The sequence below is a fragment of the Phocoena sinus genome, chromosome 3 (assembly GCF_008692025.1).
Source record: "Phocoena sinus isolate mPhoSin1 chromosome 3, mPhoSin1.pri, whole genome shotgun sequence".
In the NCBI taxonomy this organism is placed as follows: Eukaryota; Metazoa; Chordata; class Mammalia; order Artiodactyla; family Phocoenidae; genus Phocoena; species Phocoena sinus.
Window position 1 is genome coordinate 110,606,363 of NC_045765.1, and position 20,236 is coordinate 110,626,598.

The 20,236-nt window shown below is 40.0% G+C and overlaps 1 protein-coding gene across 2 annotated transcripts in view; it reads left to right on the forward strand.

The window, feature by feature from the left end:
• DMGDH (dimethylglycine dehydrogenase) overlaps nucleotides 1-20,236 on the forward strand; it is a 62,271-nt gene that overhangs the window by 36,445 nt on the left and 5,590 nt on the right. For both annotated transcript variants that reach the window (XM_032629048.1, XM_032629049.1), the window contains exons 13-15: nucleotides 735-892; nucleotides 3,466-3,525; nucleotides 17,899-18,033. In XM_032629048.1, coding sequence (XP_032484939.1) covers nucleotides 735-892; nucleotides 3,466-3,525; nucleotides 17,899-18,033 — 353 coding nt within the window. The remainder of the gene's footprint in view (nucleotides 1-734; nucleotides 893-3,465; nucleotides 3,526-17,898; nucleotides 18,034-20,236) is intronic.

Here is a 20,236-nt window from a genome sequence, read left to right on the forward strand (position 1 = left end):
GGAGAAGCACCTCACCATCAGCCCTTGACATGAGGAATGAGACGAACACACAGTATAAAGGCCATAGCTCTTCCCTGGGCCTCCGCTGTCCCTTTTCACCATCCTTCCTCTGCCCAACCTTGGCAAAATGGTGACCAGAATAAAACATAAGCAGAATAAAAAATAAGCAGGCTCTTTGGGTTGGGTGTCATTTTCTTTGTTTTTTGCCCACGGCTCTAATGGTGAATGAAGTGACCAAATGGGGAAGGAGGGGGGAGTGGGGGGCATTAGAGACTATGGCTATCCCACAGCGAAGACCAGTTGAATAATTGTCATCAGTTGCCTTTATCTTTAAGCCTTGTGATTTGGGGCCAAGGAGTTGGGGGTTGAGGTGTCTAAACCTTGAACCCCTTTTCTTGATAAACTCTGCCATGCTAATTCCTGACTTAACATTATGAAGCTGAGGTCAAGGGGCAAGAGTAACTCCTGCCTCACAGTCTTTGTGTGTCATGAGATGTCCTAGATGCTACCCTCTGTGTGGGGGACAGGACTGGACACAAGAGCATCTGTGATATGGCAGGCTCCTTTGCAGTGGGGTTTGGTTGCAACCTTTTTCTGAACCGGTCTTTTAAAACTCAACAGTGCCTATATTGCATAAATGGAATCTCTCCATTTATTGATGTGTTTTAGCTAATGCACATTAGACTCCATGGTCATCATTCTTACTCTGGTGGGCACTTGTGGGTGTATTTCAGGTGAGCTGGGTTGGGAGCTGTACCACAGACGAGAAGATTCTGCGGCACTTTATGACGTTATCATGAATGCAGGCCAGGAAGAGGGAATTGACAATTTTGGAACCTATGCCATGAATGCCTTAAGACTGGAGAAAGCTTTCAGAGCCTGGGGGTCAGAGGTTTGAAATGCTAGCATCTTTATTAAAATTTTACGTGTATTGTATCTGATTTTTATATAAGGGTTAGTTTTAACTGCATTAGCATTGGCTCTGGCTGTAAAAGTATGTATTATAAGAAAAAAAATTTTTTTTTGTTTTGGCCATGCCGTGCAGCATGCGAGATCATAGTTCCCCAGACCAGGGACCAAACCCATGCCCCCTGCAGTGGAAGCGCAGAGCCCTAACCACTGGACCACCTGAGAATTTCCCCGAAGTTTTATTTAATTAGGGAAAGAGGTTTTTCTCCTCAATTTCCCAGCTGCAAATTCAGTGGAATTGTGACATAATGTTTATTCTGCCCTAATTCCTCCTGCTTAGCAGAGAGCCCTGGACATCTGTCTCTGTTTTTTTTTTTTTTTTTTTTTTTTTTTTTTTTTTTGCGGTACGCGGGCCTCTCACTGCCGTGGCCTCTCCGTTGCGGAGAACAGGCTCCGGACGCGCAGGCTCAGCGGCCGTGGCTCACGGGCCCAGCCGCTCCGCGGCCATGTGGGATCCTCCCGGACCAGGGCATGAACCCGTGTCCCCTGCATCGGCAGGCGGACTCTCAGCCACTGCGCCACCAGGGAAGCCCGGACATCTGTCTCTGACTGTGTGGGGAGCTGTGGCTATCCCAAGGGAGCCTGCCTACCCCACGGGACTTGAGGACTACCTTTCAGATTCTTCCTTCTCCTCTGTCACATTGCCCATCCTCAGTCCTTTCTTATCCCGCACCTTTTGGGGAAGTAGCAACCAAAGGGGTCTTTCTGAGGGGGGCGGGGTTGGTGGTCTGGGATGCGTTGGTCCAGCCCATTCCCACCATTAATAGTGGGAACTCAGGGTTTCTATTTGTGTAGTTACACACCATTTTCATAGGCATGATCTCATCTACCTTCTCAACTCTCCCTGAAGGAGGTATTATTGGTGATTCTTGGCAAAGGGTTTGGCAGTTCTACACACAATCCCTGTTCAAAACACAATCACACTAAGAAATAATAAACAACTTGGTCCAGATTACTCTGTTCTCTGTTTATCTCCAATATGGCAGGCTATTTTTCGACCCCTTAATTTTTTCAGATTTGCTAGTTTCCTTGGAAGACGTTAAGGTTTTAGGCCTGGGAGGTGAGATAAGGGACAGTGGTAAAAGATGTACTTACTTCAGGGTAGGGTCTCTTGGGTTCAGATGTATCCTCCACCACATACTAACTGTGTGGCCTTAACCCTCTAGAGTCTGTTTACTTCTCTATAAGATAGGGCCAATCTTTCTCCTCCAGAGTTATTGTCGAGATTAGATAGTCTACAAAGTGCCTAGGAATATAACAATAAATTTGAGGGCAGAGTGGGTTTGAAAGTGCAGGCAGCGTCCCTTGGACAGCTAGACCAGGGGCAGAAGCAAGTGGGGCTTTGAGGTGGAGAGGGCAGCCTCCTAGAGCCCCTGAAAGAACAAGGGCCCTGGGGCAAGTCACTGTTTTTGCAGGAGAGGTGCTGTGTTATAAGGATTCTCAGCCTACAAGCCGGGTGTGGGTGGGTTTCTTAGCGGAGGCTGCTGCAGGGAGAAAAGTAGAGGACGCTCTGCCTCCACACGCCACAAGGGATGAAGCAGCTGAAGGCAGCCTTTGCTGTCAGGCCGTTTCTGCGCCTCCCTGCCTTTTCCCTTGGACCCCTTCTCTGAAATGGTTTTCTCCATCCCCCGTCCCTCCGATTTCCCAGCAGTGCCAGCACGCCCTCTAGTGTTAATACATCAATCAAGCATCTGGGCTTTGTTTTCATTTTTTTCCTGGAATTCTGAAACTTTGAGCAGGTAAAAATTTTAGAGGTGCTCAAATGATTAGGAAATATGAGGCCGAAATTTTATGTTATGTAAAACAAGTTTATATTACTCATGCAGTTCATACGAGGGCTGTGTTGTCTTTTTTTTTAGTTTGGCAACTTTTTATGAGGTTTAGACCAGTTCTCCTGGAGCAAAAGAGACCAACGACAACAAAATAAACAAGCAAACAAAAATCAGGTCCAGTCTCAAATAGTGGCTTTAGTTCCCCTTGAACTATGTTGTAATAACTCAACCAATTTGAAAAGATTGAGATTCAATCTCTATTTTTTTTTTCCTTTTCCTCTCCTGACTCTGTAGAAGCCATTTTCCTATCACCTGCTTTTTCCTCTACTTATCCAATTTCTGGATGATTGTAAGATAAGTAAATTACTTACTACCTTTTCAAAACCTATTATGTAAAATTGTTAGATAAAAGCTTCTGAAAGTCTTGTTTCTGGGAAGACATCATTGTTGTGGTATCCCTCAGATGTTTATTATACAAAGAGAGCCTTGGAAACAAACTGTGAATTTTAGTTTCTAATTTGCTATTGAAATAACAGTATTTGCTGAAAGGCTACATTTGAATTTAGATTTAAAAAATTACTTTGAGGCCAGTCCACAATTTTCCTTTTTCAGAATCTATATTCATAGTGAAAAAGTGTTCTCTTCCTAAAAAGTATATATGAAAGTGATGTTATTAAACAATTTGCACTCATCTAAGATTTAAAATGTGTGTTTTCCCTTTTAGATGAACTGTGATACAAATCCCCTGGAAGCGGGACTGGGATATTTTATAAAGCTAAATAAGGTATGTTTACATTCCAAAGTGTACTTGAAGTAAATCTTAAAATTATGCTGTTTCATGACAGAGCCATGCTTTAAAATTTAGCCAAGTATGATTATAGGACAAATGAGTTGAACATATATAGTAAGCATTGCTCAAATGCTTCATATTAAAATTTGTCAAAATTTGATATTAGTTCGAACAATTGCCACGTGCTTGTAGATGTAAGATAGCAGAATCCAGCAACCTTAAAGACCAGATCTAAATTCTAAGATTAAAAATCAGTAAGGATAAGATGTCAGCAGACACTTGTAAATCTCGGTGACTTGTGAAGTCACAATTAGCTAATGAGACATAGACATACTGCATTAATTGACTCTCCCTGGGTGCTCACAGCACGAAGCAGCCTCGCCCCAGCAGATCTATCCATCTGCTTACTGAGAGCATCTTTGTATGTAACTGCAACATCTGCGTATAAGCAAACTGACACATTTCAAATATGTTCAGCATAAAACAGGTATTACTGAGAAGCCAATACAGGCCCAAAGGATCATAACTGATATTAACATTCCAAAGGGAACCCCTGCATCAGTGGTTCTCAAACAGATAGCGTGAGCCTCACCTGGGAGCTTGTTACAAATGCAAATCCTTAGGTCCCCCGCACAGGCCTACTAAATCAGAATCCCTGGGGGTTGGGCCAAGAGATCTGTGTTTAACAAGCTTCAGGGGATTCCTATGCACCTAAAGTTTGAGAAACACTGCCCTACATAATTATTGTGGAAAAGCATATTATGAGGCCAATTTATTACAGCCTAGCTCATCTATACAAATCCCACAAATATAAATGAGGTTATTCCATTGTTATGGTCTGAATGTTTGTGTCCCTCCAAAATTCATACGCTGAAGCCCTAAGCCCCTGTGATGCTATTTGGAGGCGGGGCCTTTGGGAGGAAATTAGTTCAGATGAGATCATGAGGTGGGACCTCCATGTTGGGATCAATGTTCTTATGAGAAGAAGAAGAGAGATGAGAGGTTGCTCTCTCTCTACCACCTGAGGACATAGTGAGAAGGCGCTGTCTGCCAGCCAGGAAGAGGAGGCTCATGGGGGAACCAAACTGGCTGGCACCTTGATCTTGGACTCACCAGCCTCCAGAACTGTAAGAAGTAAACTCCTGTTGTTTCAGCTACTCCATCTGTGCTATTTTGTTATAGCAGCCTGAGCTGATTCAAACACCTATTAAGCGGTGTCTTAGTTACTATAAGAGAACTCAATGGAGGTACAGTTAGCAGTAATATTGAAGGATAAGGATGGCAGCTGCTTTCGCTCAGGGTATTTGTTAGGATTCCAAAATTCCTGTTCTGGCCTGCCTTAGGTGCTAATCAGCTAAAGTAAAGGCTGTTTCCCCATTCTATGGAAATATGTGAACACATGAATATGAATCAGGCTAAGGAAACTTTTTTAATGCCCCTGAATCAGTTCCCAAATTCTAAGCTAAGATATTAACATAAACATGTATATTTATAGCATTAGATTTTAGGAAAAAAGAACCTCCTAAAGGGTTTTAAAGGGAATATCTTTCTGTGCATTTTCCCCATGACTTTTATTTTATGATGTACCATCTGCCTCCAGACCAGAGAAAGCAGGTGCTTGACGTTTGGGCAGAGCCTAGCAGCAGATCGCTCCTTCTGATAACAGAAATCTTGGTTTAGCTTTGTAAAATAAGGTGAAAATGACCTGACTCCTGAAGCACTAAAGTTCTGTTGTTGGTCACCAGTAGGTAAATAGATAGCTGACTTTTTGCTTCAGTGTTTGGGTATTATTGTTTGGGGATAAGGCACAAACAATCTCTTCATGTTGAAAATGGATTTTTAAAACTCTCTTTATGATTATAAGCAGGTGTAGTGTGGATTGCATATTTATAGTTCCTTTAAATTATTTCAATAACCAAAGCTCAGCTCAAAACTAATTTAATAGATAATGATTTTGATTTATGGTATATTTTTATGATTTCTGTATTGTTGGTTCTCATTGTGGTGTCATAAAGTTAATTTCTAATGCTTTCATTGGGTGAAGGGTCCATGTAGCACAAGGACCTGGACCTAATCAAGCCAGTCTTTTTTAATTACCATGACTCAGGTGGTTAGTGGGCATCAAGCTAACTGTAGCAATGCTTGCTAATTTCCAAGACAGGTGAATAGGTTGGGTCAACTTCGTTTCAAGCCTATTTGGTGGTCTCACAACAATTTTATCTTAGTTTTGTAGCAGTCTCTAATGTAAAACAGGTTCCTGGAAAACCTATTTATATTATAAACTGAACTGTGTCACTTGGTAATTCAAGTCCTGTGCCTCAAAACAAAAATGTTACCCAACCTGGCTTCATACAACATTTTAAAGAATAATATAATGCAAGTCCATATTGCTTTGGAAAATTGATGTTATATGAAAACTGAAGCAGCAAATACAGGGGAATATTTGTATTTAATACCAATCAGAACAAAACAAAACCCTAAATCCTGACATTTTACAATGGTTTAAAATTAATTCTTTTCTTATCCTTCAAAGTAAATATGTAGACTTCACTGCTCGGCCCTTAAGTGTTTCCACAGTGATTGTGTAAGCCATAATATGAAGAGAAATATAGAGATGCAGGCTGTGTCAGAGTTAGGAGGACCACTGGAGATCACTCAGCACCACCTTTTCATTTGAGGATGAGGAAACTGAAGCGCAGAGAAGTGACCTAGGTGCTGTCCTGTGTGTTGGCCCAGGTTGAACTCTGACCTCCCTGCAGTGCTCTCTCACCCACCACTTTTCCCAGCCAGGTCCTTTCCCATAATGGGCTTATCAGCCTTGAAAAACTGCCCCCAAATTTTCTGGTAACATGTATCATAGGATCTACATGGCTACATTTTATCGATGAATACCTCCCACAGTTATGATTTTGTTATAAGTAATTTTGTGTTTTGTGGTACGATCAGAAGAGCTGCTTTGGCCACTTTAAGAAGGAAGTGGTGTGGTGAGGAGATGGACCATCTGACCTCATTAGGCTGAAACTGTTCTTATCAAAACTGGTACAAAAGTAGGGAAAAGAAAAACTGGAGTATTGGGGACATCTCAGATCGTAAAGATGGCATTGGACTTCCTTGACTCTTAGAGTTGTCTGAGCCTTGGTCTCCCTGTGGTGTGGGCTTACGGACGTGTGTATACATTCATTCATCTCGTCAACATTCATTAAGTACCATTTATTAAACACCTCGCTAGGCCACAGGTCTAAAAGTTAAAGATACAGCTCCTGATGGCTCTCAGATCTCATGAAGCTTGGAACAAATGGAACTTTGGGAACTAAAAGCTGTAGGATGCATTCTTAACCTTAATTCTGAAAATACTGTTCTTCATGAGGAGGGCTGTGTAGTAGTGCGTATCAGTACTGTCTTGGAAAGAGTGAGCGTAGGGTCCTGACAGGAAGCATTAAGCACAACTGTGAAACAGGTAAAAATAACGGAATATTTCCTGTTAAGTCTTCTCAGCGAAAACCCCTTTACCTGAAACAAGTCATATCATTGTGCTTAATAGTATTATAATTTGTTCCAGAGGAAGTTACTTTTGGGGGAAAAAATTAGTGGCTTTCTTTTTTTTAGTTGGAAATGAAAGAAATGCATTAATTAAAAGCAGAAGGAAAATCAACTGCCTTAGGTTGCAGTCATAAGTATTCTTGGAATTTTCCTCTTGGAATTACTGAATCTATCCATTTCCAGATAACCCCAGCCAAGAGCCACAGAGAATCAAATACTAAGGGTAATGTGTTAAGAGCAGAAGATTTTTTTTTTTCTATAAGATCCCCCCACCCTTTCTCTCTCTCCCTCTCTTTTCCTGTCTTGAGTTTCTAACCAGCAGAAACAGAATAAAATGTGATATATATTAACCACAACTTAGAAGACAGTATTGATTCTAGAAATTACAGGGTCTGTCTTTAAGGAAAGACGATTTAAAGCATAACCATTCAGTAGGCAAAGCAAAACAAAAGGATGGTAAAGAGGCAAAACCCTCACCACCAGGCCGACTGCATCCAAGTATTCAATAAATATTAGTAAAACATCGAAGTGGAAATAAATCATTGTTCACAGACAACCAGTTAGAAAGGAATTTCTAGTATGTGATGGTGGTGAAAGTACCCAGCTCTGGGGAAATTTTAGGTAAATGGTAATAAGATTTGAGGAGGCAAAACATTTTCAGCGACTCTCAGTCCTGGCTGCATGCCACAGTCATCTGAAGTAGGATTCCTTTATTTGTGCAAAATCCTTTAAAACATCCCAAGGCTCAGGCTGCATCCCAGATCAATTTAAAGAGAAGAGCTGGGGGCTTCCCTGGTGGCGCAGTGGTTGAGAGTCTGCCTGCCGTTGCAGGGGACGCGGGTTCGTGCCCCGGTCCGGGAAGATACCACATGCCGTGGAGCGGCTGGACCCGTGAGCCATGGCCGCTGAGCCTGCACGGGCCGGAGCCTATGCTCCACAACGGTGAGAGGCCCGCGTACCGCAAAAAAAAAAAAAAAAAAAAGAAGAGCTGGGGTAGAGACTCAGGCAGCAGTATTTTTTTTTAATTCCCAGGTGATTCCAAAAAAGATTGAGAATGATTGTTTTTAGGCCAGTGATTTTCAACTGGCTGAACGTTACCATCTTGAAGAACTTAAAAGAAAAGTTACCTGATGCCTTGCCCCCAGTAGTTCTCAAAGTGTGGTTCACAGACCAGCAGCATCAATGTGACTTCAGGATTTATTAGAAATGCAAGTTATTGGGCACCATGCCAACTCCCAAAATCAAACTCTGGGGATGGGGCTGGCAATCTGTTTTAACAGGCCCTCCACGTGATTCTGATGAATGCTGAAGTTCGAGAACACTGACCTGCCCAAACCAATTGGATCAACCCTGGGGGTAGGGTCTGGTTTCTTGTTTTATGCAATGAAGATTGAGAACCACTGTCTTAGTTATTTTAACCTCATACCTGCTTATGGTCCTATGCATACAGGAAAGCAGAAACACAGCCTGGTCAGACAATTGGCTACCAGTTAATACATTCTGTCCCAAATCTTTTTCTTTTTTTGAATGAATTTTTAAAAATATCACCAAATTCTAGCTCTGTGACCTTGGCAAAGCTATTTTACTTCATTTTCCATCTGGGATTGCTAGTCTGTAAAAATGAGGGCTCCCTTCCATGTCTAAAATTCTATGAAATACCACCTTGCACAGTGGTCGAAGACACTTGCTATGTTATCTGTATGAACCACACGATTGTATTATTTTAATTAAGCCATCCTTAGTCTCTTACCCATTTCTGTTGCTGAATGATAAAGGGAGAAAAAAAGAAAAGGAAGTAAAATCTAGTCTGAGATCTAGTTTATCATTCTTGAAACATCTGTCAGAGCACATTAAACTAACAACCATTGAATCACTATCCTCATATATATCCAATTTCTGTTATGAAACAATACTCTATTCCCAGCCTAAAAGCTTAAGTGTGCTATTTAGCTGACTGCTTTCTAATTTGGAAGTCTATGGAAACCCTGGGCTAGGAATGAATTGAAGTAATTCTTTAGATTGCTTTTATTTTATTGTTGTTATTTTAACAGCTTAACATGCAATAAATTGACATTTAAAGTATACCAGCTAGACACTCAGATCTGTAGAACAAATAAATTAACGTGTACCCTATCGCTAGCATTGCATATATCTGCATGAATAGAATACCAGATACAAAAGGTAGAACAAGTCCAAAGTCAAGAAATAAAAATTTTTTTAAAATTTCATATCATTCTAGAGATAAGGAAGATAAAAGAATGTCATCTGCGTGATAAAATATGATCCTACTAAGCATCAAAGAACAGACAAGCTGATAATCAGGAAATTTAAGAGAAATATTATTAATAACTAAAATTACAGTTGCATTTGCAGCTCTATAAACAGATGGCACGCATAGGAAAGATGAAAAATATAACATGTAAACTCAGTGCACAAATGGGCAAAAGGAATAAAATTTTAAAATGGAACTTGGAGGGGATATATGTATACATATAGCTGTCTAATAGTGACTTTCAAAGAGCAGAAGTTTTTAATTTTGAATTTTTAAAGTTCTTCTCAACTTGTTCTTTTGTGGACCACGCTCTTCATGTTGTATCTAAAAATCTTTGCCTAACCCAAGTCACAAAGATTTTCTGCTGTTTTCTCCTAGATGTTTTATCATTTTTTTAGAGCTGTGGTTTATTTTTAGTTAATTTTTCTATCTGGTAAAAGATATGGATTGAAGTTTATTTTTTAGCATATAGATGTCCATTTGTTTACAGCACCGTTTGTTGAAAAAGGCTGTATGTTCAAATGGCATTGCCTTTGTACCTTTGTCAAAAAACAGTTGCCCGTATATGTTTAGGTCTGTTTCCGGACTCTACTGTGTTCTATTGACCTATTTACCTTTCTTGATAATGATACCATACTGTCTTGATTACTGTAGCTTAAATTGAGGTTGTGATAGTCGCGCAACTTTGCTGTTCTTTTACAATGTTTGTTTTAGTTATTGTACATCCTTTGAATTTCCATGAATCAAAAAGCTTGCTGGGATTTTGACTGGAATTGCATTGTATCTATAGGTCAGTTCAAGTCTTCTAACCCATGAATGAGGTATATCTCTCTGTTTATTTAGGTAATCTTTAATTCCAAAGATGTTTTGTAGTTTATAGTTCTTGCATATCTTTTTACAGATCTATCCTTAAGTATTTTGTATGTTGATACTACTGTAAATGGCATTTTAAATTTCAAGTTTCAGGTGTTTACTGCTAGTGTATAGAAAACAATGCATTTTGTATATTGATCTCACATTCTGTAACTTTGTTAAACCCACTTAGTAGTTCTAGTACTTTTTTGTGTAGTTCTCTTTTTTCTTTTTTTTTGTAGATTCCATTGGATTTTCTACATGGATAATTGCATTGTATGAAAATAAAGCTTTTCTTTGTCTCTTTTCTCATCTGGATGCCTTTCAGTTCTTTTTCTTGCCTTATTGTACTGGTTAGATCCTCTACTGGTTGAAACTGCAACAAAGTTAAATAGAAGTGGTAAGAGCAGACACGCTTATCTTGTTTCCTGGTTTTAGATGGGAAACATTCATCATCATCATCAGTCTTTCATCATTAAGTATGATGTTTGCTGTAAGTTTTTCATAGAGTAAGCTGTAGGTTTTTCATAGATGCTCTTTATCAGGCTGAGGACATTCCTTTCTGTTCTTAGCACTAAAAGTTTGGGTTTTTTGTTTTTTGAATTAGGAATATTAGATTTTGGCAAGTGCTTTTTCTGCATCCATTGAGATTATCATATGGTTTTCCTTTTTTACTTTGTTATATGATGAATTACATTTATTCTCAAATGTTAACCTAATTTTGGCATAAAACCCACCTAGTAATGATGTATTATGTTTTTCTATGTTATTGGATTTTTTTTTTTTTTTTTTGCGGTACGTGGGCCTCTCACTGTTGTGGCCTCTCCCGTTGCGGAGCACAGGCTCCGGATGCGCAGGTTCAGCGGCCATGGCTCACGGGCCCAGCCGCTCTGCGGCATGTGGGATCTTCCCGGACCAGGGCACGAACCCGTGTCCCCTGCATCGGCAGGCGGGCTCTCAACCACTGCGCCACCAGAGAAGTCCTATGTTATTGGATTTTATTTGATAATTTTTAAAAGAAATTTTGTAGCTACATCCTCCTTATAGGATATGTTACAGCTTGAAATTATTTTGTTCATTTTTCTTGATCTTTTGACATAAACTTCTTGAGTAGAGGTTCTGGCAATACAACATACATCTTGTTTACCATTTTATCCCCAACACTTATCAGGGCTGGCACATAGCAGATGCAGATAACGCCAGAGAAAGTACTGGGACCTCATCAGGAAGGGTCTCATCTGCCAGGCTAGGAAATTTGGAGTGTATCCTGGAGACACTGAGAAGCCTTTGAAGGATTTTGAGTGAGGAGTGACATTCTGGTGATGGAAAACAGATTAAAAGGGAATTACCCTGGTGACTGGAAGATCACTTTACCCAATTATTGAAGAAATCTAGTGGAGAGATGTTGAGGGCTTCAACTAAGGCAGTGGCCATAGGATAGAGAAGAAAGAGGTAGGAGTGATAAAAAAGAGGTAGGCTGGAGACCACATGAAGGACTATTTGTGAAGGGAGTGGAAAGTAGGATCTAGGATATTGTTAATGAACTAGGAAACACAGGTGGGATGTGATTCTGAGGTTGGAAGGACTTGGCGAGGTTGGAGGCTATGGAACAGCTAAATGGAGAGTCTCAGTGGCAGCTGAGCACGTTGGTTTGGAGACCTCTGCTCTGAAAGTATGGATTTGGATCACTGATATATATATATATATATATATATATATATATATATAGGTGGCAATTAAAGCCAGGGGAATGCTGGGACCCCTCTTCTATAACACCCTGTACTTATCTCTACCATGATATTTTTACACCCCATAATATTGGCTGCCTCCTTAGCTAGACTCTGAGGTCCTTGGGGACAGAGGCCAAGAATCCTCAGGGCTGGTCCTGTGTCCAGTAATTCTTACGGGTTTAGTAAGTATTTGAAGGGTCTGAACCATGGCTCTGCCACTAACCTATTCAAAAACTAAAGTTGCTTAACCTAAAAGCACTTCAGTTTTATCAACTGTAAAATGAAGAAAATATCCACCTTATAAGTTTGTTATAAATATTAGATGAGCTAAAGAACATTTGATACCTCAATAAATGTTAGGTCCCTTCCATCTTATTGAATGGAATCTAAAACAAATCTTTTATGGAAAACCAACTATAGATAAAACCCTTTCAGTTTTTTGAAGACTCCAGCTTCATTTCTTTGTGTTTTTCTTATTTCCTTTAAGAAATAAATAATAATTTACTTTGCATTTAGGCTTGAGTGCTCTCCTTAAAACACCAAATGGGCAATTGTTCTTCACTGTAGTCTAGAGAGATGAAAGCTATTATGAAAACCCTATGTTCTAATTGTTGCTAATGCAGTTAAGCCTAAAAGTACATCTGAATCCCTTTGCTATACACCTGAAACTGACACAGCATTGTTAATCAACTATGCTTTAATTAAAAAAAAAAAAGTACATCTGACAAAGCCACAAGTCAGTTCCACTGTTTTCCTGTGAATCATAAGACTCAAAGACTGAAAAGTAAATATTTTCTTAATATTGAATCTAGTAAAAGTCATAAAACACATAATGGGTGCTATTTTCATTTTGAAACATCTAGTTTGGTTTGGATGCAATTAACGAATTATTGGCCTGGCTTGGGAATCTTATTTTAAATATTTTCTCCAGGTTTCAATGTATCCACACCTTTCTTTGGGTTAATAGAGTCCCTTTTCTAGTTATATTAAAGACTTTTTTGAAAAGGAATACTTAATTGATTAGTGGTTTTGGTTAGAAAAATGCTAGATAAATTGTTTTAAATTGCCAAGAGCAGAGAATAAAAACTGTGAATGTGAGAGTATTCATTTCCAGTCAGTAATAGACTGGACTTGCTACACTCATAATTTAATATTTTGCTAATGAAGAGATAGAGAAATTGTGGTTATTATAAACGTACATGGAATGTTACAAAGTTCTGCATAGAGGAGAAGGAAGCAAGAATTGGGAAGCCTGGATTCGAGGTTTGGTAATAACTCACTTTGTCACTTTGGGCAAGAACGTTAACTCTGGGCCTTAATTTTCTCATATGAAAAATGACCTTGGACTAAGTTTTCTGCCTGCTTAAAAACTTCTATGATTCTAACTGTGTGACTATGAAATGAATGATGGTATAATTTGTCTTGATGGGATGGTGGGCCGGTCAGATCCATTCCCTCAAATGAACGAATCCAGTATATGGCTTCATCAGTTTAACTGTGAGACAAACACAGATGCACCTGGTATTTGACAAATGACCAGAGAAAGTTAAGGTTCACATGGACCGCAGGTTAGTCAGGGCCACGTGCTTTCCAAAGGGAGTCCCATGAGGACTGTTTTTAATGAATGATTCCTGGCCTCATTTTAAATAAGGAACTTTTCAGGAATGTGTTGAGGGACAGCAGCAGAAATCTATTACCCAGATTTTCATCTCTGCTCTGCCACTGACAGTAGTTGGTGACCACCGGGTCTCTCTGCAGCTCTCTTCAGGTCTGCAAACACGGGAGCATGATTCCACAACCAGTGCTGTGCCTGGTTTCTAAGGGGGGCTTTCTTAGGACCCAGGATGTTACATTGATTCTCTTATGCCTTTGGAAAACTCTTGACATTTAGATTAAAAGGATATTGGCCAAAAATTCAATCAAACTGATGACTGCTTTGAATTTTCTGATGGATTTTAACTCTAAATATGGAACAGAAGAGGTCCCAAACTAGGTTTTTATCATTTCTCTCCTGGTTTGTAAGAGCCCACCACCCAGAGTTCGTATCAGAACCTTCCTTCCACTGCTGCTGTCGAATTCGCTTTAGCTACACATCTGAAAGTTCTCCATTGCTCTGAGAATCCCAACCCAAAATATATTGGTTTAATTTATTTCATTTCCATGTGCTTTTCGATAATACGTGTGCTTTTAATAAAGCTAGTAAGAGATGAGGAGTTACATTTCACTTAAAATCTACTTAATGTTTTCATCTATGTGGATGTTATATTTAGGATGCATCACAGGTGGCTGCTTTAATGGCTCTTACTGCTTCTTAAAAATTAATAGATTAGAAATATAAGCCAAAATTATTTTAAGGTATAATCTCAGTGCCCCAGAAGTGTTTCTCAAAGACATGAACAGCTATTTATGTAGTTAATTTGGTAGTGACTCATTAAGAGATACATTTCTGTTCTCAGGTCATCCTGAAGGCACCAATTTTAATCTCAGCACTTAACCTTCAGACACGTTTTCCTCTCTCATTTATAAATAATAACTGTATAATAAAGTCTGCAATCTTGGGAGGAAAGCCAAGCAAAATGAGAATGAAATGCTATCACCCCACTTTTAAATCTTCCCAAGTCGGGCCCAAGGTTAGCCTGGGAAGGGAGAACTGTCTCAAGGGGCAGGTGTCACCTCTTATCTGTGTTTTAAGTATGTGTTCCTTACTTTTAATTAGGGTTTTGTTGTTGTTGTTTGAGTATTGTTTTCATTCATGTCTAAGGACGGTATTGCTGACAAGATCACTTCCTAATTCAGGAATATACAGATATAGAGGTTAAATTTCATTAATATTAACCTTCAGGGTGTTTTCAAATCCTTTCACATAGTACAAAAATATTATTGTGTAGTGAATGTCATTCAAGATAGGTTAGGCTACCTAGAAATAATTTTTTAATTAATTTTTTATTGAAGCATAGTTAATTTACAGTGTTGTGTTAGTTTCAGGTGTACAGCAAAGTGATTCAGTTATACATATATATGTATTCTTTTTCAGATTCTTTTCTCACATAGGTTATTACAGAATACTAAGTAGAGTTCCCTGTGCTATACAGTAGGTACTTGTTGTTTATCTATTTTATATATAGTAGCGTGTATATGTTACTCCGAAATTCCTAATTTATCCCTCCCTCCCCCCTTCCCCTTTGGTAACCGTAAATTCGTTTTCTATGTCTGTGAGTCTGTTTCTGTTTTGTAAATAAGTTCATTTGTATCATTTTTTTTAGATTCCACATATAAGTGATATCATATATTTGTGTTTCAAAATAATTTAAAAGAAACGTTCTTTAGAGTATTTACATCAGCTGTTCCTGCCAGTGATAGACTCCAGGCACAGCCATTTAAAAAATGCGTATGGATAAAATCTAAAGGTGCTGACTTACATAACCGAGCCTCAGGAAAGACCCTTAACTTTGTTGGGCCTTCTCTTCATAAGCTGGGGATAAAATGATCTGTCTTATAGGAATCTTAATGAGGATTGTAAAGCCCTCAGCAGAGCGTCTGGCACATAGCAAGTGCCTAATAAATTGTAAATATTATTAATATTACTTATTTACTACTTTAATTTTTGAATTAAATTAGTAACTTAATTAAATTAATAATGAATTAAATTATTTTTTTAATATTTACTATAACTTTTCTCTTTTAAAGGAAGTTTTCTGGGGTGCCCATCTTTCCTATTTCTTATGATTAACTGGTACCTTATGTTCCTGCTTAGACTTTGGTAAAATTATGAATTTGGCAGAGTTAGACTCCCCTTCCAGCACTTCTTATTCCCCCCACCCCCATGGCATCCACCCCAGCAGTTCTCGTCCAGCACCCCCTAGAGTCCCCATTTCTGAAAGCTTTGGATGTGGCAGCTTTCACCACAGTCCCTCTGAAGGTGTGGCAGATGTTGGCTTAAGAGGCTCAGTGAAGGCAGCTCAAAATAGATGAAAAGAATGGGGCTGGGACTTCTGAGATCTTGGTTGAGTGTCTTTGGCTAAATTAGCTCACTTCTTTTCGACCCCAAATCCACCATCTGGATTGTTGGGAAGATTGACTTAAAAGCGCAAGGACTTTTGGAGAAGGGTATGCAGACAGTAGTTATCATGAAGCCTCATCTTTCAAACTCAGTTCAAGCTGCTTCCTCCATAAAACTGTTGCTGACAGAATGCTGCTCCAGCCCCCCTCTCACCCTAGATAGAACTGATCATACGCCTTCTTGAGCTCCCACTGTACATGCCCCTATCATAGCAACTGTTTGTTTGCATTTCTGCCTTAGACATGCATTAGACAGTTTTTGTTTTAAATTTCCAAAATGTTGTGATTTTCACACTCTCATAAAACACACAGAAGCAACAGTGAATCATGTTTCAAACTGGTATAGCTGATTTGTATACTATCGCTGTCATATTCTACCATGTTTCCAGTAATCTCAAATCATTCTTTTTTCCTCTGATATGTTAAAACATTGAGGAGATAAAATAATTTCAGCGCTGGGCATATTGTGATGTGGAAGGAAGGGGTCACATCTCCTCAGGGACCTCCCAGAGGCTACAAGACCCTGTTGTATTTAGCTCTGAATATCCTGTATCTAGTATCTGATACATAGCAGGGGCATAACAACAGCTGAGTAAATAATTGAAAGAATATTCTTTAATAGGGACTCAGGAGGACCCCAAACCTTCAAGATCTAAATGAATCTCTATCAGCAAAGATTCAGATTTCATAATAGGAGCTGAGGAAGCTATTCAGGATCTCTCAGCATTCCACAAGACACACTATATAGTGCTTGGCCACTCCAGGATTGTGTGCTTTTCCACACAATAAAGTGTTTTGTTTTTTTTTTCATTGCAATCATTGGCTTCCTATATAGATAAGAACACTAAAAAGCATCCCTGTCATCATGTATCCGTGATAGCAAGTCTTCTTTTAAAAATCTACCAAGAGGGGCTTCCCTGGTGGCGCAGTGGTTGAGAGTCCGCCTGCTGATGCAGGGGACACGGGTTCGTGCCCCGGTCCAGGAAGATCCCACATGCCGCAGAGCCATGGCCGCTGAGCCTGCGCGTCCGGAGCCTGTGCTCCGCAATGGGAGAGGCCACAACAGTGAGAGGCCCGCGTACCGAAAAAAAAAAAAAAAGAAAAAAATATATATACCAAGATAGCAAAAAAATTTTGTTGTAGCATTCCTTCTGTATTTAGATAAACATAATTTAACTGTAATGAACTTTGGTTTGTTATGACTTGTGTTATCATGAATTTATCCTACATAAGAACTCAAATGAACCAAGCTCTTCCTGTGTTTGTTGTTTTGTTCTCCCCAAAAGGAAAAAAAAGGTTGAAAAGCACAGCATTACAGAATAAGCTCTTTGATCAAAATGTCTGTGTTTGACTAATTTTGTAACCCAGGGCCCAGCATGGTGCCTCCCACACAGTAGGGGCTCAATAAATTTCTTGAATGAATTAACGGTGCAACCCAGTAGGTTAATGCATCCCGGGAACCATTATTCTGAAGAGGGAAAAAATGTAGGCATTTTGGAGTTGCTTTGGCATCACATTTCAAAAAAGTGGATTTCCTTCTTAGGAAAGGCTTACTTTAGGTAGAAACTGAGTCTCGCCATGCTCACTGCCCACCGTTCCCACTGTCCAGAACCAGTAGATACAAGGGTCCCTTTCATAACCCACCATCTCAATATCATGCCTTACATTTTTCTGCCTAGGTAGTTCTGGTAAAATTGTTATCACAAGTTATTACCCCTAAGTCTAACCTCTTCTGAAAGAATAGGTGTCATTCAGGGACTAAGAAATATTTGTCTAGACGTTTGATCCAATCTGTATTTTTATTTAATGTGTGATTGGCAAGAAAATAGCAAAGACAAATTTAAATGCTTGCATCTCTAACCTTGTCACAGTGTCTGAGTATTCATTCATCATCATTATCTTGGATTCCTGCAGCCGGCAGACTTCATAGGAAAGCAAGCACTGAAACAGATTAAAGCCAAGGGGCTGAAACGGAGACTGGTCTGCCTCACCTTGGCAACGGACGATGTTGATCCGGAGGGAAATGAAAGCATCTGGTATGGTGGCAAGGTGAGTGCTGAGGACCCATAGCGAGGGGCCACTGCAGTGTTTCTGCAGCAGAAACTCCTCGTCTCTGTTTCCGTTTACAGTTTTTTGCTAGTTATTTACCTATTGGTGAGATGACACTCTTGAATTCTGAAGTGACGTTCAAGAAACAGAAATTACTTAACTGAAAGGAAAATGAAATGCTGCTCATTTTGGAAAACATGATATTCTCTATGGTTTAATGAAAGAAAATAAACTGCAGGACTTGAAATACATTGGACAATGAGGAAGGTATGATTTAGAAGGTAAAATGACCTCTTGCCTCACCACATCTATATCTGTGAATGCAAGAGAGAGATTTTATAAAGAATTTAGTATTCTGACTTAGCTTCTCAGGGATCTTTCAGGAGGAAACAATTCGTACCTTAGCACATTAGCAGAAAACAATTTCCAAATGAAAACATCTATGACAAGAGAGGGTTAAACCTTAGTAAATAAAGGGAAAAGTGGAAATCCTTTGGTTCTTCAGGAGGAGTAAGACTACCTTCTTCTCCCTTTGGGATGCTACATTTCACTGTCTCTCTTGGTCTTCAGTAAAGCCAGAGTTAGATAACCTGTCAATAGAATTTCACTTCCTCCACTTTCTATGATTATTTGTAAAACCCAATTTGGCTCAATGTTTTGCTGTGTTTTGGCTGGTGTTATCAGGCAGGGCTTATCAGGCAGGGACACTCAGCTTAGATTAGACCATGTGGCGACCACAGGGCCTTCAAGACTCATCTAAACATTTGCTCTGTATTGAGCAGGGTCTGCTTGGTCAACACCCAAATACTCAGAGATTCTATTCCCAGGTTGTTTTTTTTTTCCTTACGCACTACAACCTACTTAATACTTGTTTTCATTTTCCCCATCTCTTCAGTGACAAAACGAGCACTGGAGGAGGGGAGAGCCAGTGGTGTCAATCTCAGCCTTTGGATTACTAAAGATAGGGCCATTTGGGCTGAGGCAGGGGTCAGTTTGACATGGAAATATCATCTACAGAGTTCCTACTAGTGCTGGATATTTTTATGTACTCTCATTTACTTTTTTAAAAATAGTTATTTATTTAATTTATTTTTTTGTTTGCATTGGGTCTTAGCTGCAACATGCGGGCTCTTCATTGTGGCACGCGGGATCTTTCATTGCGGCGCTCAGGCTTCTTTCTAGTGTGGTGCGCAGGCTCCAGGGCGCATGTGCTCTGTAGTTGTGGCACGTGGGTGCCAGGACCTGTGGACTCTGAAGTTTGTGGCACGTGGCCTCTCTCCTTGAGGCACATGAGCTCAGTAGTTGTGGTGCACGGGCTTAGTTGCCCCATTGCATGTGGCATCTTAGTTCCCTGAACAGGGATTGAACCCACGTCCCCTGCATTGGAAGGCAGATTCTTTACTACTGGACCACCAGGGAAGTCCCTCTCTCATTTACTTTTACAACACCCCTCCAAGATATGTATGATCATTCCCATTTAAAGATGAGGCTTTGGGGATCAGAGAGATTAAGGAACTTGCTTGAGGTTACACAGCTATGACATGTGATTGACGAAGCTGATTTCTGACCGAGGTACAGTTGGACTTTGAATTCTTATCCTTTCTTCTAAGACATGCTGAATACCCCCATTTGCTCTCTTCTTTGTCTCTGATGGCCCACTGTATTCTCCTAAGCACTTCATTATATACCCACAGTTCTTGCACATCTAAGTAACAGGTGGATGTTATAGTTTTAGATTCTATGAAGCCAATAGATCTTTTTGTCAGATTTGAAGCTCTTTCTCAAATGCCTCACCTTTAATTGTGTTGTTTGCTCTTCTGTTTGAACCATTCCTACTCTTACCTCCTGGTCTCCACTTTCTGTTTCTGTTCTAGATCTCTGGTTCAGCCGTCTTTTCTTTTTTTTTTTTGCGGTACGCGGGTCTCTCACTGTTGTGGCCTCTCCCATTGCAGAGCACAGGCTCCGGACGCACAGGCTCAGCGGCCATGGCTCACGGGCCTAGCCGCTCCGTGGCACGTGGGATCTTCCCAGACCAGGGCATGAACCTGTGTCCCCTGCATCGGCAGGCGGACTCTCAACCACTGCGCCACCAGGGAAGCCCCAGCCCTCTTTTCTTAATATGTTCTTTCTCTGATTTAAGATTTGCCCACAATTTCCACTGATAACCACGTCTGCCATTAAGTAACTGCTTGAGCCTCTCTGG